This window comes from Dermacentor andersoni, chromosome 10 (assembly GCF_023375885.2).
Source record: "Dermacentor andersoni chromosome 10, qqDerAnde1_hic_scaffold, whole genome shotgun sequence".
NCBI classification, from domain to species: domain Eukaryota; kingdom Metazoa; phylum Arthropoda; class Arachnida; order Ixodida; family Ixodidae; genus Dermacentor; species Dermacentor andersoni.
Genome location: NC_092823.1, coordinates 105,595,117 through 105,611,238, shown reverse-complemented (window position 1 = coordinate 105,611,238; position 16,122 = coordinate 105,595,117). Strand labels below are relative to the sequence as shown.

General features: G+C 45.4%; 1 protein-coding gene across 3 annotated transcripts in view; it reads right to left on the bottom strand.

Annotated features, from left to right (window-relative positions):
* The window catches only part of LOC126544590 (uncharacterized), an 85,126-nt gene extending 70,576 nt beyond the window's left edge, over positions 1 to 14,550 (bottom strand). Inside the window, exons 1-4 of one of the 3 annotated variants that reach the window (XM_072284973.1) lie at positions 14,368 to 14,550; positions 5,911 to 6,163; positions 3,972 to 4,076; positions 2,331 to 2,492 (exon numbers count right to left, since the gene is read on the bottom strand). In XM_072284973.1, the coding sequence (XP_072141074.1) occupies positions 2,331 to 2,492; positions 3,972 to 4,076; positions 5,911 to 6,150 (507 nt within the window). In that variant the 5' untranslated portion in view covers positions 6,151 to 6,163; positions 14,368 to 14,550. The remainder of the gene's footprint in view (positions 1 to 2,330; positions 2,493 to 3,971; positions 4,077 to 5,910; positions 6,164 to 14,367) is intronic. The other 2 variants (XM_072284972.1, XM_055077752.1) reach the window with 2 other exon arrangements.
* Between the last annotated feature and the right edge of the window lie 1,572 nt (positions 14,551 to 16,122).

The window sequence follows — 16,122 nt, the reverse complement described above, 5'->3', positions numbered from 1 at the left end:
CATGCGTAACTTTGGGAGGAGTAGAAGTTGCGCATGCGTCGGAGGTTATGTTCGGCTACGTGAACTCCAATAAAGTACAATTGAAAGGCCAGCGTCCGTTTTCAAGTTCGTCATGCACCAACTGGCCCAAGAGCTTGCGCTAATGTACGTCATATTGTCCTCATCACGCCTCCGTCCTAATTCTTTCGTCGCATCTTCATAATCATACCGCCGTCGTATCACTCTCGTTAATTCATCGTCATCAAGCCATCGCGGGCGTTACGTCGTCGTTACGCAATCAGTATCATGCCTTCGTTATACCTTCTCGTCATGCGTCGTGGTCTCATTTCCATCTTCATTCCGTCGTCGTCATTCCAGCTTTTTCGCATTTCGTTCCTTCGAGCGTCGCCATTCCAACAACGTGACGCGTCGTTGTCGTCATCATTTGAGCATAGTCATTCCACTGTCACCTCGCCGTCGTCATGCCATCGTCGTCATTGCTTCGTTGTTATGATTGGGATCTCCATGTCCGAGGGCCAAAAATTAATGTTTGCGAGGTGTTTCCCGCTGAAGATGTGTCCAACTTTGTTAGCGATGTGCTCTATGCCTGCCGATGGCCGCTAAACAACCATCATTCTTCGCAAACGGAAACCTTCACTTAAACCGATTTTTTTTCGTTACTACATCACAATAACCTTTACCTCATATTTTCTCCCCTTATCTATTTCATATATATAAGTTGCGAGGATACAGAACGCCAATAAAATGGTTATTCCTGTAAGAAGAACCCGGGCCAGCTGGCGGTACGATGGTCAATAACCAACTTTAGCGTGGAGCAGAAGGACGCAATAGAAGGCTTCGATAACGGACAACAAATGCGCTGCCCAGTACTTGCAACACACGGGGCTGCATGCATTCATTGGTTGTCTTTTTTGAGGATTGCTTTACGACATATAATACGCGTCGTAAAATTCCCAAAAGAAGACAGCAGAAAACATCAACGCATAAACAGAAAGACAGGACAGGCGTTGGCTTGAAACTATTGATTTGAAAGTCAGGGGTACCAGTAATTATTTCACGCATAAGTGCGCCATTACGTCCATCGGACCATTACCATTCGTGACGAGAAAAAAATAGCACGAAGAAAGTACGAAGACAGTGTTGGCGGTAGAACAACAATAATAACAATAATAATAATAACAATAATAAGCTTTATTTCCATCAAGACGATGGAGGGGCCATGGGTAAAAGCTGCTGAACAGCTTGACTAGAGCCCACGGTCCCCTCTACAAGGCAGTACAGGAGCATACATGAAATATACAGGAATCTGACAAAAGACAAACGGAAAATTGATTCGACTTAATGTATCACAAGGAAATCAAATATTAAAATTGTTCAAAGACATGACATATCACGGGGCGCAGATCGTGAACTGTCGTGCGAGCTAAATCAATTTCACATTTATTCAGATTATTAAGAAGTTTTGGGCAAATATACGATAGTGTACCCATAGAATAGTTAGCACGGGGAGTGACCACCTTCCAGTATTCAGACAGACGTATAGTATAAGATGTAGGCTTTATATCCAGCTTGGCTAGGTTGCGAAAAAAATTTCGATTCTCTTTTAATTCGCAGTTAAAGTCAACAATTAGTCTATAGCTGAACAATTTCCTGACAGGCATTATATCTGCTTTAATGAACACAGTATGTGTATGAGAATTGTAGGGGTCATCAAAAAGAAGCCTAATTCTCTTTTTTTGTAGGATGTACACCTTTGTTAAGGTAGTTACTGCGGTAGACCCCATACTAAGAAGAAGTAAGAGAGGTGAGAGTGAAGAAGAGAATTATATATCAGATTTTTTAGGCTGAAAGGTAATATTGACCTACATCTGGATAAAATACCAACAACACTTGACAGTTTAGTGCAAACAGAATCTAAATGAATATCCCATAGCATATTTTGTGAAAACGTGACCCCAAGAATTTTAATACTACTTACTATTTCTATTTTTCTGGTGCCGTAGATAAGATCTACGTTCATATCTACCTGGTTCGATTTCGGTCTAAATAGCACAGCCTTCGTTTTGTTGGTGTTAACCTCTAACTGATTTGCTACAGACCATTCCAGTAGCACTATCTTTTCCAGTGTTTCAACATTTTTTTGGTGATGTTATCTGTTTAACGTGACTTAGAGTCCCCCTTGGCGTTTTCTTTTTCTCAATGAATTCTACGAATGAAGTACCAATACCGAGTTCGAGATATAGTTGGCCTAGCAAGGCAATAATTGTCGAAGATTTTTCAGTGCCAGGCATCAGGGGCTTTGAGGCCGTGTGCAAAATAATATGACTCACCACTTTGTCGCGGGCGACAAGGTCCACGCCACAGAAATTGCATTCCAGGCATCTCATAGGGCAGTCGTTCTTGATGTGGTCTCCTAGGGTTTTGATATCCTGCAATTTTCTGCAGAGAGTGCACTCCACTTTTTCGTTCAGTTTGCAAGTCTTGTAGTGATTCTGCAAAGTAACAGTTCATAGCGCTCGAAAGAGAAGGAAAGATCACCGTAGAAAAACAATTAATGGCAGCTTCGATAGAAGCGGGAACCACCGACTGCGAAAGCGTAGATTAGCGTTGCGTTCGAACTTCTCGGTCCGTGTTCGAACTGTACGCGGGTGCGGCTGACGAGGGTATGACTAACGAGGACGCAGGTAGGCAAAAATTTTCGGCATCCTGAAATGCTTTCACATGCCGTGTAGGGCGTGTGGTAAAATCGTACAGGTGTCACTACACAGCCCATAAAGAGAAGGACCGTAAAACGACATCACTTTGAGGTTTCAGCACTGACATTGCTTTGCAAGTTTAAAGGGCATTAAAGAGAAAAATGATTTCTTCTGGATAAGCAAATTACCTTTCTATGACACCAAAAACACTGCTCTTACCACGAAAAGGCGCTTGGTAAACCAGAGAAAGGGGAAGAATGAACGATGGGTGGCGACGCCTCCTTGAAGTTCGCGCACCTGGCCACTGTGACCTCATGGATTTTGATGGCATCTTTTAGAGCCTACCTAATTATATAGTGGTACAGATTGATTACATTGTGTTCTGGAGGAACCAAATATTAAACATGACAGGTTTCCGGAACGTTTACTCAGCCAAGGAGGGCCTAATGCGAAACCATGCTTTGAAATCACTGACGTCACATTGACGTAGCGGCGTCGGGTTTTCGGCACGAAATTTAAATACTGATACGTCGACCTTCGTTTGCTCATCCAATAATCAAAGAATTATTTTGAAATGACTGCCTGCAGGTTTCTCAGACCATGCTTTATTAGTCTCAACTGATTTATTGTTTCGCTTTAGTGTCCCTTTAATATTTAATAGCCTCAGATTTAAAATGAAATGCAAGCGCTGTGAATGTTGTTTCTTCAGGTATGTTTGTGGGCTGCCATCCTGAAACCCTGGGTAATTAGTTAGTATGGGACGTTCGACTTGGTATTAGCGACTTTACTGATTGAATAATGTCGCAACGAACCCACATATACTGCTGCGATAAGCATATGGCATACATATGCCTAAATATACGCTTAACCATTGTGTACATGTACATATTGAACATCATTTTATGTATGCGACAATTAGTTTATGTGCAATTATATGCTTCCGTTGGTCTATATGGTTATATGTCAGTGTGTGAGGAGTCGGACACTACTTCAGAAACGTGCCGTGTATACTATGCTTCGTACATTATACATGTTATCATCTTGGTGGAATTGCGCCATGATGGTGTCTCAGTGTTCGTATCGTCTCTTGTTGGAATAAACTTTTTGTAAACATGGCCTTACGGTGACGCCAACGGTGACAATTGGCTTGGTGGATTCCTATAATTGCTATCGTAAAAAAATAGGAGGCGTGAACCGTTACGACGATGTCTTGGGCGTACAACCGTAGTAACCAAAGTGCTCACAATGGTGGTTTGCAGGTAAATGAATACTTACAAGAATGTCTCGTAATTTGCCGTTAAAACTGCAAGTCTTGGTTTGGTTAGGGCACGCTGACAGCGCGTTCTCCAGGATGGCCCATTCTTCCTTATTTTTCTTCAACTGTCGGAATAAAAATGGGTTTTGCAATCTTTTTTTGAAGCAAAACATAAATTTTAACCGCTTCTCTGTTGGATAGGTTGCAAATCTTGAAAGGGACCGACAGCCGCCAGGCAGAACAAATCGTGTGATTCTAATGAAAAGAAAATCACCACGATATATAGAGACAGAATCGAGCATGCTGTTCGCGGTTTAAGTAGGAATTGGAATTTTTCATTTTCTCAGGAAGTCGCGAAACACGGTAGGTTCTGCCTCGTAGCGGAGAAACCTTGGTAATAGAGCAGCATGCTTACCATCGGAACAGCAGATTGCTTTCGCAAGTCGGCTGCACCATATGTATTGTTTAAAATTGCAGCATTTACATCATATATGCGTTTGATCTTTATTCTATGCTTATTACGCTGGCTTGCACTTTAACGATTTTGAGGCAACAGTGGCATCATTTGCCGCGACCATTTAGTCTGTCAAGAAAGCAGGCTTCTCCGCTGTGCCGTTGCCGCTGACAGCACGCATTTCTGATGTCACCGCAAAGGATACTAATTTGTCAACGAGGCTAGCATTCTAAACGTTACATGATAATGCATCACCAACTGCACAGCTGTTCATAATGCTACTTTTTTAGTTCTAGTAAAGTAACCTTTATAAACACATTGCAATGACAAATATTCCAAGTGAAAACTGTTTGATATTAGTGGTGAGAAAGCTAAACATTTAGTTGTAATCTATTTCACAAATATTCAATATTTAATTTGATTCAGGCACGATTCGATCCACGTTCGATTCAGTTCGAAAAACTACTGTTCATACCCTTATAGAGTAACAATTAAAATGCATAAAATATATAGGGTAACCATTTGCAGAACGAATAGCAGCGCACTTATAAACAATGCAGTAGTAGAGTAAGAACAGCAATACGAAAACCAACAGTAGCTGGGAAAAGTTGAAGCAACGTCTGAGGTTGAATTTAGAAGTTTGTCATTCAGACCAGGATTACTTCACTGTTGCACAAGTTTAGTAGTTTTGGCAAAGCGTGCTACATCATTTGTACACCATACATTGTTCTGCAAGATTATATGTAGTTTTCACGTGAGAACGTCACGAAAGCAGCCTTCGTACTTTGCCAGTACCCACATGGCGGCCACGATGTCGCCTGTGCATCCTATCATCACCCACGCATGGTTCTTGCTTTTTGACGGTGAGTGATGTTTTTAAATGTTATCGATTTGTTCCGCCCGGTGCAAGATACGTTTGTAGTGCTGTCAGTTTGACTGTTTATGCAGCTTCTCGGTGTGACAGTACCCTAATATGGCTGACAGATGATGCCAGTGCAAATCGTCTATGTGGGCCCCATCCCTGGGTGTGTTTCGATACTGACCAGCATTGTAGACACTCTACGTGAACAGCTAGAAAGCTTCGAGCCCAAGCAATAAAACATACCAGGAACCGCCCGGAAGATGTCTCCCTGACATAACACCGTGTTGCATCGTCCAGAAAAAGCAAAGAAAAGCTCGTATTATTGCTGTATTTTTACAATTTCTGTATTTCAACTAACGAAAAACAACTTCGCCTGCATTTGGCGCTTAAGAGAGCGTCACTAAGTTTTCATCTGAGCAGACGACCTTCTCGCCGAGTTTCCAAGCTTTCTGCTCAGCAACCATCTTGCTTAAACTGCAAACCTGCCCTCATCGTCTCTTGTGCAATCTCTGTCAGAATTGCACCGAGACCTAAAACGTCTACCGTCAATTTAGCCATCTATTAAGCGGAGTACGTGGAATGTTGGAACACAGCCTGAGAGTTAACAGTTGCGTCTTCGGAAAACCGCAGTGTCAGCACTAACCGAGGTTATGGGAGCATTCCACTTGCAAATGCAGCACGTGAACTCGTTGCTGCTGTCTGTGAGCTCTTCGGCACACCTGAGGCAGTAGACGTGGTCATTGCCATCCTTGAGGCCAGCCGCTGTGACACAATTGCACGTCGAGCAGATGAGCTCCGGCTGGAGCTTCGTGGCAAATGGCACGTCAATCTCGTTCGGGAAATCCGGATGATCCCGCAGCTTGTAGACGTTTTCGTGGGTCATGGTGAGGTGATCGCTAATGAAAAAAAAGAAAGGATATTAGCGAAGCTGCACTCGTGAGTTGCCTTTGTACAGCTAACTCACCCGACGCCTTTCCCGACGCCTTGGCGGCTACATGGTTATGGATGACTAACAAAAATTGGAGGACGCTTGAGCTTCGCCTTCAAGAGTGGAACGCGATAGCGTTCCCGTCGACCCGCCAAGGGGTGTAAGACAATGCGCTACGGCGCAGCGATCACTTATGAGGCGCCCCGCATCGGACTTTGCACCCACCAATCACGCGGTGAGCGCCGAGCAACGCAGCGTTCGGCGCGGCAACGAAACGTGCGCCTGAGCAAGCGGAACGGACCAAAGAACTCGGTGTCTCTGAGGGAGAAACGATCTGCGCGAGCCAAACGATGTGCCTGACGCCTCGATGGGATCGTCCTCTATCTCGCTTGGGAGCACCACGCAGACGCATGACTCCTCCGAAGCAGCTCGGCACACATCGCAGGGGACGCTTTTTCATCAGACGCGCTACGGCGCAGCGATCACGTCAGAAGCGTCCCACATCGGACGCTGCACATAAGAATCGCGCTGAGAGCGGAAAGAGGAGCCGCGTCGCCTAAACACGAGGGCTCGAGTGATGCACGCTGGAAGTTGGAAGGGGAGAGAGCGAAAAAACTTATTAAACGCAAGGGTAGCAGGGCATCCTCGTACCGGTCCCCGCACGGCCCGAAGGGGAGAAGCGGGCGAGTGGCGCGCCACGCGTCGGGGCAGCGCCGCACATTGCTAGGAGGGGTCTTCTGTTTTTGCCGCAAGATGGCTCTGCGTGTGCGCAGAGCGCAGCAGAAGAAATGTAGCGAAAACGTACTTCGCTACACGCGTAACTGCGACTTCTGTAAGTTAAATGCCCATAATTACAGATATACACCGCAGTATAACTTTCTACGGTACGTTTCTAAGGCAACACCGCATTCACTAGAGGCGCTTTGTACCGCTTTGAAGCATAGAACTCGTGGCTGAGTTTAATGCCAGTTCCAATGCATAGGTTAGCATACTATGGAGGTTCAGGCGATGATGTCCTCAAAAGGGTCAAAAGAATGCCTGTGAAACCATCGGTAAAATCATTCTTCTTCAAACTCCACACAAATACCTTGCCAGTAAAGACTTGGCTGGCCGACAAGGGAATATATGTGCCGTGGACCACCGATTGTATAATGTGTAAAAAACCAGAGACTGTCGATCACGTCTTCCTTGATTGTTGGGATCCCCTTTTTCATTGGGAAATCTTACAACGAACATTAAAGAAAGCATTACCAATAACCCCACGTGGTATCAGATACGTAGACACAGGCAATAACGATATTCCATATGACGTTATTATGCTGCTGAGCCTCCATAGTATATGGTCCACAAGAATGTCGGTATGTCATGCTTATGTGAATGCCCATTCTGTGCGAGAAAACTTTATTGAAAGTGTCGTCTACATGCGTGAAGTGTACGAAGCCCAGAAAGAACCGCTCGATTGGTTGCCGCTGTTCGATGAGTTGGCTAAATTCAAGCGATTTTAATTTCAAAGAGTCAGCATAAGCTAAGCTGATTCTCTTTTTAACAATGTATTCGCATGGCATTTCTGTAACGAGGAAATAAAGAAAAAAGAACTCGTGGCTGAGTGGTAGCGTCTCCGCTTCACACTCCGGAGACCCTGGAGACCCTGGTTGATATTGCAAGTTGTTTTTTATTTATGAAGTGCCTCCCGGTATTTATCGCTCACGGCCAACGCCACCGACACCGACGACACAGGCTTTTCTGGGACACGAGCTCCTTAAGCTGTCGCGTTAAAAATGTGCCTTTACTCGCGGACAACTATCTGTGGCTCTGAATGGAAGGCTACGGAGGCAGAGCGCGCAGAAGTTAGAGGGCTTCTGAATAGGGTCCCGCGTTTGAATCTACGTCCGCTTAGGCTGGGGGAGAGAAAGCAAACACCTCATTAGCAACAGTTAAATAAGACCGAACACACCGCTGAGTGTAGAGGTTTACCTATTCTGTTGCTTTTTCCTGCTGCATCTATGGGCAACCAGCGCTGGATATGCGGCGCGTCGAAAAGAGTGCGTTGCACGCCGCCCTGGCGACGAAACGCGGCATATCCCAGCCGCTCGACCAGACGACACACACGTGCGCGGCCGTGTTATAGTTCGTATGTTTCCGTTTTCGCGCCGCTTCAAGTGGACAGTTTTCGTAAAGAAGCAAGGGCCATCAAGTGAAGAAATGACGAAAGAAGCTTTTTAAGCTTTGTATATTTTTCACAGTGTGTCGCGGCGAGCACGTGTGTTTCTTTAATGGTTGCGCTGTGTGCCGTTGCTATGCGTGCGGGGCAGCCTGCCTCGCAAATCTAGCAGCTATGGCTCCGGTCGTGCTGCGCTGTGGTTTCGGAAGTACTAGTTGGCCTGAAGACTTTCCATATTTCTCTGGCTAGACATAAAAAATTCTGATGTTACTTCGCCACAGCAGTCAATGGAGAACAAAGCTTTATTGCATCAGCTGACTCCCGCAGGCAAGGGTTTGAGAGCTCCGCTGCTGGATCCGTAACAACGCTGGCTACATTTAGCACTAATTACATAAATTTACCGGATGCAGCTCAGCGCCGAGCCCTCATCCGCATGCGCATTTAAAAAAAAAACACATAGGCGGCTTAGTCGCGCGTGCGCCGGCAGTATGCGCACACAACTCGTATTACAAGGCAGCTTCCCTCCCACATAATTCTTGGCAATGAATGGATAATATTTACTTTTCGTATCGTTCGCTTCGTGGGGTGGCATTGGAAGGGGCTTCGCGGTGGTATTGCGAAGGAAAAATGGTTGGTACATACGCCGGATGGTGCATGCTATTGCTCATTTTGTTTCCGACGAAATGCCGACTGCACATTCTGCTGTTTGGTACTGGCTGCCACGGCTGACCGTCTTCACTATCGAATAAACCAAGCACACACGCGAAATTCGATTTAGAAACCAGCCCGACACCGCTTGACAGGGCGACAAGACAGCAACTTACTCCGCTCGCCTGACTGCTTGGATCCAACGCCGCCTCCGTTCTTGTTCGTGGGGTTTAGGTGGAAAGACGCAGAAGTATACATCCTCCCTCATCCCGACGTAGTTGCGGCGCTTGTATTCGCAACAGTATCGTCGGCGTCCTTTTGTTTTCCTTCGACTTTCAGCGCACGCAACGCCACTACCAGTAGCAATTTTCGTCCGCGGGAGCGGCTGAGTTGTGAACGTTCTGACCGCCAGGGCGGCGCTGTAGGTGTCGTGAAAACTCCAGCGCTGGTTCGCCATAGGCAAACGCGAAACCATCGCGCGTCGATTCAGCGTCTGTTCCGAGCAACCAAAAGCCCTGTCGAACGCTGCCGTACAACTTGGCGCTGTAACACATGCGCAGTACCCACGCGCCTGTAGCTTTCCATTCCTAGCCACCGAAAATTACCCGCGAGTATGTAGTGCGTGCATATTGGACAACGACTTGTATGCACGTAAGTGTGGTGCTGCAGCGTCGGTACATCACACTGCGTAAGAAAAAGAAATTTTTGCACATACTTTATAATAGTGTCGTGAAGGGGCACACCCTTTTGTCGTTGCTGCACATTTTATAATCCGGCGTTGTCCAGTGCCAGCCCTCTGTCGATATCAAATAACCTTCGGTGTTAATCTGGGCGCTTTGACGTTAAAGTTCGTCTTGCAAGTGAAGCGAGTATAAACGTTCCGACATCTTGTTCAGTGAATGTGGCTTAAGCTGGAGGCTGGTTAGCACGGATTGCACTGCAACATCATTTCGTCTTTAGTGCAGCGACTCAATTATTCAAAAAATTAAAACTAGCTTGTAAATAAATGAAAACTAAGTTTTCAGTGTATTTGCATGACTGGATTCGGAGTTTGGCAGCACTGCGTCAAAAAAAAAAAAAAAAAAGAAAGAAAAACAATTCTGCGGTTATAGGTTACAAAACCACAATATATTTATGAGGCACGCCATAGTGGCGAATTCCGCAATAATTTTGACCACCTGGGGTTAACGTACAACCAATAATGGTACACGGGTGTCTTTGGCATTTCGACTCCATTGAAAGGCGGTCGCAACGGCGGGGATTTGATCCGGTGCCCTCACACTTAGCATCCTAACGCCAATCACCACATAACCACGGCAGGTGACGTCACGTCAGAGAGCGCCTGTGCACTCGATAGAGGTTAGATGAGCGGTACTGAAAACCCCAGATAGGGGGCTAAGAAAGCCTCGCTTTGAAAATGTTGAAAATAATTCACAGGAAAATGCCAACGCTTCACACGTACATAAGCTTACACAAGTTTGCTTCGTGCTGCATCCGTAGCTCCTGTTGTGTTCTTATAATTTGCATTCCTGAACCTAGCTTGTCTCCATCGCTTGCTACGAGCTGACGTAAAATAGTCTTTGCTTTGCTGTCAAGTTTGCTATCATCGAGCATGTATGCGCGTGTCGTGGGCTTTCTGTAGTCAACTCATCGATTTTTTGTGAAGTAAGGCTGCCGAATGGGAGAGCAATTGTTCTTGGGTCATTTTATAGGCCTCCTGGTCCTTCTGTAGAACCACTAGTTTATTTAGCCAATTTTCTTGAAACTAACAGTGAATGCCTTGTTCTAGGGGGGGACTTCAACCTTCCGGATATTGACTGGTCAGCTGGGGAACCGAGGGATACTGCTCGAGGGAGCCTATACTCAACTTTCTTTGATGTTTTAGATCGGAAAACTTTCTATCAGTATGTGCACGAGCCATCGCGCACTGACGGAACAGGTCACCGTACTCGACCTTTTACTCTGTAACGTGCCTCATGTTGCATACAATGTGCGGGCGTTGCCAGGTTTGAGCGATCACAACGTTGTTCTAGCAGATGTATCACTTCTGTATGTGAAGGTTGCGAAAACAGCTAGTCGAAAGATTTATGTCTACAGCAGGGCCAACTATGAGGCGATTAGCGCTGCCTTCGAGTCGTTCTTTCCAAGTTTTGATGCACTCGCAGATAATCTAGATATCGAACAACTGTGGAATACTTTCAAATTGAAATTGTGTGAACTACGTGAAGCTTTGGTCCCATCACGAGTTATATCAAGTAGGCGAGTTCGAGACAAACCCTGGTTTAACACAGAGATACGTGGCCTTGTTCGACGAAAGCGACGAAATTAAGCGACGATACAAGGCGTCTAATTCGCCAGAGCATTTGGCCTTGCTGAAAGCAACAAAAACTGAACTTAGGCAAAAGCCCGACATCGCTAAAGACTTGTATTTCTTTAATGTAGGAGAAAGACTTGCTAGGGATACCAAAGAATTTTGGAGGTATGTGAAGCGTAATGGCAAAGACAACAAATTAATACCTGCTTTCAAAAATGAGGAAACAATTATTCATGATAATGAGTCTAAAGTTGAAATTTTTAGCCGTTATTTTTCATCTGTGTTTTTGCCGTCTAGCTCACGTACTGTCTGTTTTGAATTACCTGCTGAAACAAACCGCATGCCAGAAGTCACCTTTTGTGTCGATGGTATCCGTAAATTATTAAAGGATGTGAACCAGGCTGAGGCATGCGGCCCTGATGACATTCCTGCCGCTACCATACGGAATTGTGCGGACGCGTTATGCGTTTATTTCGCCCGGCTGTTTAAGAAGTCCCTTAATGAAATTGACATGCCTGATGATTGGAAATTAGCGCGAGTTGGGCCCATACATAAAAGTGGGGTGCGTAACTCCGTTCAGAACAACAGACCCATTTCCTTAACTAGCATAACCTGCAAAATTATGGAGCATGTAATATACAGTTGTGTTATGGCCATTTTAACTAAACATAATCTCCTAAGCCGCAGCCAACATGGTTTCGGGCGTGGTTTATCTTGCAATACACAGTTGGTAGAGTTCATTCATGATTTAGCCTCGGCAGTTGATAAGCAACAAGTTGTGGACTGCGTTTTCTTAGATTTCAGTAAAGCGTTTGATGTAGTTGCACACAGTCTCCTACTCTCCAAATTAAAAGCTTATAACTTGGATAGTAAAATAATAGCCTGGATTGGTGAATATTGGTAATTGCGGAAACAGGCTGTGGTTCTGAACGGTATATGTTCGCAATATGCATCAGTTACGTAGGGAGTTCCCCAAGGTTCAGTGTTGGGGCCACTATTGTTTTTGCTGTATATTAATGATATTTCAGCTGGTATACAGTCTTCATTTAGGATGTTTGCCGATGATTGTGTTGTTTATAGAATCGTAGATTCCACTTCCGATTCACAAATCCTGCAAGTTGACCTAAACACTGTAGCAGACTGGTGTGTGCGTTGGTATATGTCATTAAATATAAATAAGACTGTTCACGTCACCTTCACAAGAAGACGAGCTAATCAACCGTATAGGTGTAGAATTCATGATACAACTCTAAAAATAAGCAAGGAATTTAAGTATCTAGGTGTTTTTACTTCTGATTTACCATGGAACAAGCATGCTAACTATATTGGAAATAAGGCAGCATCAGTTTTGTGATTCTTATGGCGCAATTTTAGTCATTTACCGATTAACTTAAAGACGCAGTTGTATTTCAGTCATGCACGTTCAATACTTGAATGTGGATGTGTTTGTTGGGACCCACATACATCTAAACTTATAAATTTAAAAAAAATCCAGAATAGGGCAGTTAGATTTTTTATTGGTAACTACAGCCGGCAGCTTAGCATGACAGAAAGCAAACTTAAACTTAAATGGCAAGAGCTGAAGGATCGTAGAAGGCATATCAGATTAAACTTTTTCCAGGGTATTTATTATTCTAAAACAGGTATAAACCACGAACAATATAGCCAGGCACCACACTACATATTTAAGCGACTTGACCACTGTTAGAAGGTCAGGGAATTTTCTTGTAGGGGCGACGTCTTTCATTATTCCTTTTTTGTTAGAACTGTTTGAGATTGGACCAGTTTGCCATCGAGCATTGTATACATCACAGAAAATGATGCTCTTTTCCACGCGTTGAAATAATTTGTTTATGTATTCATTCAAGTTTGTAACCTCCCTGCTGTAATGCCCTACGGGGCGATGCAGGTAGCCAATAAATAAATGATAAATAAACTGTGCTGTGCTTCTGCTTTGCTTAGATTTTTATTTTTGCAGCGCTGACGTATTTCTGTGACGACCTACGTATGTATTTTGCTCATCAAATGTCTTGAATCTCAGGCTTATACGAACATATAACGCTGCTTGCTACATATTCAGGTTTTCAACTGCACCGCTGCCAATAAATTGAGGTGCACTATAAACATCAAAGGACGATGAAGGAATAAAATGAAGAAAAGCTTCGAACATTAATTAGAGCTAACTTAAGCAGCTGCCATGGCAGACATGTAGGCAGAATATCGTTAATTGATAAATCGAGTGGTGCTCTCGACAATAATCTCCAGCTGCTATAAATATGGCGCGATACTTAAAAAGTAATTGATATGGAGCGTCACATGCCAAAACGCCGATACGAGTGTGGGGCACGCCGTAGCCGAGGAGGGGGGGGGGTGCCCTGGGCTTATTCTGACGAGCTGGCGTTCTTTAGCGTGGACCCAATACGCGGCACAGGAGTGTTTTTGCATGCCGCCGCCATCGGAATGCGGCCGCTGTGGCTTCGATTCGAACCCGTAGGCTCGAGCTCATAAACAGAACCCCTAGCAACTGCGCCATGAGCCCGATAAATGCAAAATTAACAATCTTTCTCAGATTTATTTTCATTTTATTTTTCGATGCTCCCATCGTGTACTACACCGTGTAAATACGTACAAAACGCAAACCACTAGTACTACGCTTCGTGATTGGGTTGTTTACGTTTAGTTTACCTGCCAGTGACGAGTTCCGAGCTTTCCGGCGCCTTGAAGCCGAAACTACAACACTTGGAACTGCGAGCTATCGGTGAAACACCCTTACCGATTCAAGGACGCTAGAACGCCGCCGGAAGCCGTCGTTTAGACCTTAGGGATCCGTGGCACACAGCGATGTTATTATGCCCTGCGATTCGCGAACCGTCGTCGTCTCTAGCACATTCCGATTCAGCGCCGATAACGAGGACCACACCAAGCATGGCTTCCAGTGAGCGATACTGCAAACACTGCGAGCGAACTTCCCACCTTGCTTAACCAGATCCACTACGATAGGTTACCGTCCACCGAACAGCGCGCTTCAACGAAAGTCGCACAAACTCACCCTCGAATCGGTAGCACAGGTGTCGAAACAGCCCACCCTGGGACAACGCCGACAGATTACTGGATCAAGCACACGGCGCCGGCAATGGATGGCCGCTCGCTTCGTTTTCCAGCAGGCAGACAATGCAGGCGCCTTGTCGCAGCGGCGCCGCGACGGCGGGGATAAGGCACGAAAACAACAAGGAAGTTGTTGCCACGGCTGCAGGTGTGAAGAGTTGCCCGGTGCCCGTGGAGCGCATGGTACGTCCCGCCATCTTTTATCGAATGTTGTATTCATGAGAGAGGAAAACAAGTTTGACTGATGGGCATGCTCAGTTTCATAATGCAAGACAAGTACTACATACATGCACTAGTGACACCTGGATGAGACAGAAGTGCCACTGAAATAGCGATGGGGCCCTGATATTAGAAAGAGACAGGCAACTACGCGGAAGATTTCAACTAGATGTGTTTCAACTAGAAACGTGTTCTGCATCTGTTCTTTTTTACCGAAAAGCGCACTACGTAAATCGATTTACTCGCAAATCGATTTAATTATGTGGTATGGTGTTTGTTGCTGACCGTATATGGCACATAACATTATTCGGGAATTCGGAAGAACCATTTACGAAAACAATGCGCGCGTTGTCTTTGAAAGGACCTAATAGATCCCCAAGCACCTTGTCGGAAACTTCTGCCGCTCATCCGTAGCGGCGCAAGGACTTCAGTATGCACGGGACGCGGAGTAATAGTGCAAGTCTCCAAACCTGCTTAAAATGACCTCCCTGTGCTGGGTACCAACGTACCAGCCTCGGTGACTTATTAGCTATGACGTCATCCTAGTGAGTGCGAGGTCGGGGGTTCGATTCCCCGCCACAGCAGGCGCATTCCGATGGGACCGAGTTCAGAAGAGCTCGCCTTTTGCAATTCGCATGCGCTTCAAAAAAAAAAGAAGAAAAAGAAACACGCTGGTTCAAATTATTTTGTGCCCCAGCGATGGTTCCCACGGAGAAATATAAACGAATCTCGAAGGCTATACTTGTGATGACAGCACGCGCCGAAAACAATCGCAGAGCCGGTAACGGGCCATGAACGCGATGTTTTGCACAGGACCTAAAACGTGGCGACTATGATGTGTCTGCGGCCCTGCAATCACTTTCGGCGAATACGACCTGCGAAAGTGTGGCCTCCGAGATTTGCTTCGGTAACTCAGATGGAGCCGCGACTGCACGTCTTCGATTATCCGCCCCTGACATAACCGGGCTGTCCGTGACGCTGCATGCGCAACAGTGGTTGGCTGATAGCTCGTGCGTTGATTTGGTACGTTAAGTATCGTCAATCCAATCCATGTCAAAGCAAGCCGAGGAACGCCAGGTCGTAAATCTAGTGAGTGAATAGTCCGCTTTTCGCCACTGAATTCTGTGGTATGATAGTTTGAAAACAACCAGCGGAGTTTGTTTAGGCGTGCTAAAGTATTACTCAAAGTGCGGGGTATAATAAACTGCCACGAGACGCCACTTCTGTTAACTACTCACGGCCTCCCTATGACTTGCTTCGGTCCGTTAAGGCTGTTAAGAGAATTACAGTGGAGGTCAGTGTCCTACTGCGGAATGTTTTATCTCCGCTAGCCACTCTTGAATTCGAAAGATAACAAAGAAACCTGAAAGGAAGCTACGAACCGGACAGTGAGTGGTGGAACGAAACAGTGCACGATGAAAAAAATCTGCCTGGATTGGAAACGAGATTTATCATATTATGCTTGAGGTATGAAGGCGTA